The sequence below is a fragment of the Nicotiana sylvestris genome, chromosome 1 (genome assembly GCF_000393655.2).
Source record: "Nicotiana sylvestris chromosome 1, ASM39365v2, whole genome shotgun sequence".
NCBI lineage: Eukaryota > Viridiplantae > Streptophyta > Magnoliopsida > Solanales > Solanaceae > Nicotiana > Nicotiana sylvestris.
This window is the reverse complement of record NC_091057.1, coordinates 7222621-7229568: the sequence shown is the minus strand read 5'-3', so window position 1 is coordinate 7229568 and position 6948 is coordinate 7222621. Positions and strand designations below refer to the sequence as shown.

Here is a 6948-nt window from a genome sequence, read left to right as displayed (position 1 = left end):
GGTCAGGCGTAGTCCAAATTACATCATTAAGGGAATCATAAGTGGTTACACATAATATCATTTCACTGCATCTGAATTGATTGGCTTCGGCTAGACTTCTCCATCCATCTCTGCAAGAATAAGGGCTTCTCCAGTTAGAACCCGGTGAACCATGTACGGACCCTGCCAATTGGGAGAGAACTTCCCCTTGGCTTCATCTTGATGTGGGAATATTTTCTTCAACACCAGCTGCCCCGGTGTAAACTTCCTTGGCTTAACCCTTTTGTTGAAGGCTCTGGACATTTTGTTCTGATACAACTGACCGTGGCAAACCGCATTCATCCTTTTCCCATCTATAAGGGCTAACTACTCGTAGCGACCTTTTACCCATTCTACATCATCCAACTCTACTTCTTGTATGATCCTTAACGAGGGAATTTCTACCTCGGCGGGGATGACCGCCTCTGTACCATAAACCAGCATATAGGGAGTTGCTCCGGTCGATGTGCGGACTGTAGTGCGGTATCCCAATAAGGCGAATGATAACTTCTCATGCCATTGTTTGTCCCTTTCGACCATCTTTCTTAGTATTTTCTTGATATTCTTGTTGGCTGCTTCCACAACTCCATTCATCTGAGGCCTATAGGTTGTAGAGTTCTTGTTTTTTATCAAGTCGCTGTTGAGATTGGAACCATTGTCGGTGATGATTGATTCCGGAACTCCGAAACGACAAACAATGTGGTCGCGGACGAAACCCGCCACAACCTTCTTAGTGACCGCCTTGTATGATGCTGCTTCAACCCATTTGGTAAAATAATCGATTGCCACTAAGATGAACCTGTCCCCATTTGATACGGCAGGCTCGATAGGTTCGATAACATCCATTCCCCAAGCGGCGAATGGCCATGGTGAGCTTGTTATAGTAAGCTCGTTTGGAGGCACCTTTATCATATCTGCATGTATCTGATAGCGATGGCATTTGCGAACATACTGGATACAGTCTGTTTCTATAGTCATCCAAAAATACCCTGCTCGGAGTATCTTCTTTTCTAAGACAAAACCATTCATGTGCGGCCCGCAGGTCCCTGCATGCACTTCGTCCAATAGCCTGGATGCTTCTTTTGCTTCGACACACCTTAGTAAACCCAAATCGGGAGTCCTCCTGTACAAGATTCCTCCACTATGAAAAACGTTGCTGGATAGCCTACGAAGTGTACGCTTCTGAGTAGCATTGGCAAGTCCTGGATATTCCCCTGTTGTCAAGTACTCCTTGATGTCATGGAACCATGGTTTTCCATCCGCTTCTTCCTCAACGTGGGCACAATAAGCTGGTTGATCATGAATCTTTATTGGGATGGAAGAGAACGAGATGGTTAAATACTTTCTTCAAGCCCTACAGCCCACTTACTATGGCCACTTGATCTCAGCCATTGGTAAGTCTTTCAATGGTGTGGTGAAGATAGGAGAAATGGTGGAAGAGGGGCTCAAGTCGAGTAAGATCATGAGCTATTCTGCTATAAAAGCAACCACCCAGGCAATCTAGAGTGGTACAGGAAGTTTGCTAGGCAAGAAGAAGAAGGAAGATGTTGCTATGTTTGTCTCCGGATCATGTCATGGCCAGAGGGGTTCACCTCATCAGTACATCCATCCTCGACCCCAACCCCAAGATTACGCCCAAGCTCCATATAATCCATCTCAACATTACTTTTCCCCGCAAAACCCCCAATACTCAGCCAGGCTATCCCAATACCTTGTTCACCACACACAGTCATATGCTCAACCCCCTCCTTACCCGCAATGGCGTACTCCAGCTCCGCAGAATATCTACCCAGCTCCAAAAAATACCTATCCACCCTCACAACCCTATCAAAACCTCACTGGTTCAAATTTTCGATCAAGGCCAGAGTATAGGAGAGAGAGGCAGCAGCGAAAACAAACTTTTATCCCGCTTGGAGAGTCCTATGCTAGTCTATTTCAAAGGTTAAGGCAGTTGGACGTCTTGAGGCTGATTGAGTCAAAGATACCAAATCCCCCTCCAAAAAACCTCGATTACTCCCTAAGATGCGCTTATTGTTCTGATGCTCCAGGGCATAACATAGAGAAGTGTTGGCATTTGAAACGGGCAATCCAGGAGCTCATTGATACAAACCAAATTGTAGTCCAAAGCCCAGATGCGCCAAACATCAACCAAAACCCTTTGCCAGCCCATGCAGAGACGCACATGATTGAAATAGTTCACAAGGACGGGGAGCCCAAAAAGTCTTCTAAGTCTGTCATGATGATTCGGGCTAGTGAAAGAAATTTGGTTAAAGCTCCAGACTCTACCAAAGCAACGCCCTTGACAGTTGAAGGGATGACAGAAAAGCCGAACTCACTCAATTCGAAACCTCCAGTATTGGTCATGAAAGGGCTGTCGAAAGATATCGGGGTAAGTCCGAAAAGTTCAAAAGTGGTAGTACCAGGGATTTCAAGTAATCCTGTTATAGTTGTGAAGGGGGCTCCTACTACCCCTATCATCATTAAACCAGTAACCTAGCTTCCAGTGGTGGATGTTAAGGCTGTTCCGTGGAATTATAAGCAAGTGATAGTGACATACAAAGGAAAAGAACTAGAGGAAGAAGTCAATGAGAAACTGGAGGATTGACTCGTTCTGGGAGATGTTTCACCCTAGAATAATTAAGGAAAGCCAAGCCACTCAAGGATAACCCAATGCCAGTAAAGAAATCGGTCACTGAGGAAGAGGCTGAGGAGTTCCTGAAAAAGATGAAAGTGGAGGATTATTCCATTGTGGAGCAGTTAAGGAAAACACCAGCTCAGATTTCTCTTTTGTCTTTGTTGATACATTTAGATGAACATCGCAGGGTCTTGATGATATTTTGAATGAGGCACATGTTCCTGATAAGATCACAGTGAACCACCTGGAAAAGATAGTTGGCAGGATCTTCGAAGCAAATAGGATCACTTTCTCGGACGATGAACTTCCTATGGAGGGTACAGAACACAACCGAGCTCTTTATCTCACGGTGAAGTGTGAAGATTCTGTTGTCTCAAGGGTTTTGGTTGATAATGGCTCTAGTGCGAATATTTGTCCCCTATCTACTCTGCAAAAACTAAAGATTGGCACCGAAAGAATCCACTTGAACAGTATGTGTGTCCGAGGCTTTGATGGGGGAGGTAAAGATTCTGGTGAAGATATAATGCTCGAATTGTCAATAAGGCTTGTTGAGTTTACCATGGAATTCCAAGTGTTAGATGTGGCTGTCTCCTACAATCTGTTGTTGGGCAAGCCCTGGATACATACTGCTAAGGCAGTCCCGTCTTCTCTACACCAAATGGTGAAGTTTGAATGGGACACGGAGGAAATAGTTGTGCACGGTGATGAGGACTTATCAGCCTGTAATGATACAATTGTTCCGTTCATCGAAGCTGAAGATGTAAGGGACCTTGGGTATATCAGACTTTTGAAACAGTGTCTGTTGAGAAAATTCCTGAAGGAAAATGCATTCTGGGTCCTAAGCTATCCTCCGCGTCCGTCATGGTTGCGAATGAAATGTTGAAGAATGGTTTTGTGCCGGGCAAGGGCCTAGGCTCATCTCTGCAGGGTATTGTGCATCCAGTGTGCCACAGTGGGAATCCTGATACATTTGGTTTGGGATTCATACCCACAGAGAAGGACATGAAAAAGGTTAAAAATATAAAACAGAAGGTATGGTCGCTCTCCAAGCCGGTCCCACACATCTCTAAGTCTTTTGTCAAGCCAGGGGCCGAAAAGCCTCCAACCTCCTCAATCCCAAAATCCGTGGTCGATGTTGATGAAGAGCTAATCAAGAGGTTCCAAAGTCTGTTTGAAGAAGTCAATATGGTAGAAGTTGGTGAAGGCTCTAGTAAAGCAAATGTGTAGCTCGTTGGCCCAAACGTGAAGCTTAGCAATTGGGAAGCTACTCCTCTCCCCACCAGGAAGGAGTTTTGGTAGTTTGCTTTGTTTTCCTTTCTGTTATCTGGATTATTCTAGGGTTGTAATCCAGATTTTTAGTTTTGCTTGTTTTGATGTTCAAACCCTTCTATCCTTTTATTTTCAATGAAATGCAATTTTCCATTTTTCGTTATTCTTAATAGTGTTTTATTTTGTTCTTTTTTCTTTTATACAGTTCTTTTTATACTGGTTGCAGTGACATGACAATCATGAAGAGTTTTCAGCCCAGTCTTAAAAGCCAATCTAATTCTAAAATAACAATCCAAGAAGTAGAATATGATGATGAAATAGAATATGATGAAGAAGCAGCATTTGAGGAAATCAGTAAAGAGCTAAAACAATTTGAAGAAAAACCAAAGCCTAATTTGAGTGAGACCGAAGCAATCAATTTAGGGGACCAGGATGATGTTAGGGAAATCAAGATAAGTGTGCATTTAGAGCCGCAAGTTAAGGAGGCAATAATCAAAACATTGTTTGAGTACAAAGATGTCTTTGCATGGTCATATGACGATATGCCGGGCCTGAGCACTGATCTGGTAGTTCATAAATTGCCAACTGATCCAGCATTCCCTCCTGTCAAGCAAAAGTTGCGAAAGTTCAAGACTGATATGAGTGTGAAGATCAAAGAAGAAATCACAAAGCAACTTAATGCAAAGGTCATTCGGGTCACTCGATATCCCACTTGGTTAGCCAATGTTGTGCCAATACCAAAGAAGGATAGTAAGACCAGGCTCTGTGTTGATTACCGTGAACTTAACAAAGCAAGCCCAAAAGATAATTTTCCATTGCCGAACATTCACATTCTGATCGATAATTGTGCCAAGCATGAGATTGGGTCTTTTGTGGACTGTTATGCGGGATATCACCAGATATTAATGGATGAGGAAGATGCAAAAAAGACAACGTTCATCACGCCATGGGGAACATATTATTATCGGGTAATGCCATTTGGTTTGAAGAATACTGGGGAAACTTACATGAGGGCGATGACCACCATATTTCATGACATGATACACAGGGAGATTGAGGTTTATGTAGATGATGTGATCATAAAGTCAAAGAGCAATCTGACCATGTTAAGGATTTGAGGAAGTTTTTCCAAAGACTCCGCGGGTATAACCTCAAGCTCAATCCAGCTAAATGTGCATTTGGTGTCCCGTCGAGGAAGCTGTTGGGATTCGTGGTTAGCAGACGTGACATTGAGTTAGATCCATCGAAGATCAAAGCCATTCAAGAGTTACCGCCGCCAAAGAACAAAACAGAGGTGATGAGTTTGCTTGGAAGGTTAAATTGCATCAGCAAGTTCATTGCTCAGCTCACGACAACCTGTGAGCCCATATTTAAGCTGATGAAGAAAAATGCTGCGGTCAAGTGGACTGACGAATGTCAAGAAGCATTTGATAAGATTAAGAGGTACCTGTCGAATCCACCTGTGCTGGTCCCATCAGAGCCTGGAAGACCTTTAATTCTCTATTTGACAGTCTTGGATAATTCCTTTGGCTGTGTATTGGGTCAACATGACATCACGGGAAAGAAGGAGCAAGCAATCTATTATCTCAGTAAGAAGTTCACTCCCTATGAGGTTAAGTACACTCTTCTTGAGAGAACATGTTGCGCCCTGACTTGGGTGGCACAAAAGTTGAAGCATTATCTGTCGTCCTACACTACTTACCTCATTTCCTGCATGGATCCTCTAAAGTATATCTTTCAGAAGTCTATACCCACGGGAAGACTGGCGAAGTGGCAGATTTTTCTTACTGAGTTTGACATCACCTATGTGACTCGGACCGCGATGAAGGCCCAAGCCTTGGCCGACCACTTGGCCGAGAATCCAGTGGATGATGAATATGAGCCACTGAAGACTTATTTTCCTGATGAAGAGGTCATGTGTGTTGACGAGGTTGACCGAGATGAAAAGCCAGGTTGGAAACTCTTCTTTGATGGAGCTGCTAACATGAAGGGTGTCGGAGTAGGGGTTGTACTCATATCTGAAACAGGGAAACACTACCCTGTAACAGCCCAACTTCGATTTCATTGCACCAACAATATGGCCGAGTACGAAGCATGCCTTCTAGGTTTGAGGTTAGCTGTAGACATGGGAGTCCAAGAAATACTGGTTTTGGGAGATTCAGATTTGTTGGTTCATCAGATTCAAAGAGAATGGGAGACTCGAGATTTGAAGCTAATAATGTACCGACAGTGTCTGCATGATCTTTGTCAACGGTTCAGGTCGGTTGAATTTAGACATATTCCCAGGATTCATAATGAGATTGTTGATGCCTTGGCCACTCTGGCGTCAATGTTACATCATCCGGACAAGGCTTATGTCAACCCCGTGCACATCCAAGTTCATGATCAACATGCTTATTGTAATGTGGTGGAAGAGGAAATCGATAGCGAACCTTAGTTCCATGATGTCAAAGAATACATCAGGTCGGAGGTATATCCAGTACATGCTACAGGTGACCAAAAGAGAACTATTTGACGTCTGGCTAGTGGATTTTTCTTGAGTGGAGGAATCTTGTACAAGAGGACTCCGGATTTAGGACTGCTGAGGTGCATAGACGCTAAAGAAGCTGCAACTATCATGGCCGAAGTGCATTCTGGAGTGTGCGGGCCGCACATGAACGAGTATGTCTTGGCAAAGAAGATACTTCGAGCAGGTTATTATTGGCTCACCATGGAACGGGACTGTATCAGTTTTATTCGAAAGTGTCATCAATGCCAGGTACATGGTGATTTGATTCATTCTTCCCCATCTGAGTTACACACAATGTCTGCACCTTGTCCCTTTGTTGCTTGGGGCATGGATGTCATTGGACCAATTGAGCCGGCAGCATCAAACGAGCATAGGTTTATTCTGGTGGTCATTGATTACTTTACCAAGTGGGTCAAAGCTATAACTTTCAAGTCCGTGACCAAGAAGGCGGTGGTGGATTTTGTTCATTCAAATATCATTTGTCGGTTCGGAATTCCCAAGGTGATCATCACAGACA

At 43.8% G+C, this 6948-nt stretch overlaps 1 protein-coding gene across 1 annotated transcript; it reads left to right on the top strand.

Annotated features, from left to right (window-relative positions):
* Nucleotides 1–1333: 1333 nt before the first annotated feature.
* Nucleotides 1334–6359, top strand: LOC138889725 (uncharacterized). The gene is made up of 5 exons (XM_070173063.1): nucleotides 1334–1472; nucleotides 2067–2407; nucleotides 2841–3375; nucleotides 3450–3863; nucleotides 5008–6359. The coding sequence occupies exons 1-5, from the start codon at nucleotides 1334–1336 to the stop codon at nucleotides 6357–6359; spliced, it is 2781 nt and encodes a 926-aa protein (XP_070029164.1).
* The last annotated feature ends 589 nt before the right edge of the window (nucleotides 6360–6948 follow it).

What these genes read in the sequence shown, in the direction of transcription:
- LOC138889725 (XM_070173063.1), top strand. Translation starts at nt 1,334, where the DNA reads ATGGAAGAGAACGAGATGGTTAAATACTTTCTTCAAGCCCTACAGCCC. An exon ending in GGAAGAGGGGCTCAAGTCGA is followed by an intron (nt 1,473 to 2,066) that starts GTAAGATCATGA and finishes CTGATGCTCCAG; the next exon opens with GGCATAACATAGAGAAGTGT. An exon ending in GGCTGTCGAAAGATATCGGG is followed by an intron (nt 2,408 to 2,840) that starts GTAAGTCCGAAA and finishes TGAACATCGCAG; the next exon opens with GGTCTTGATGATATTTTGAA.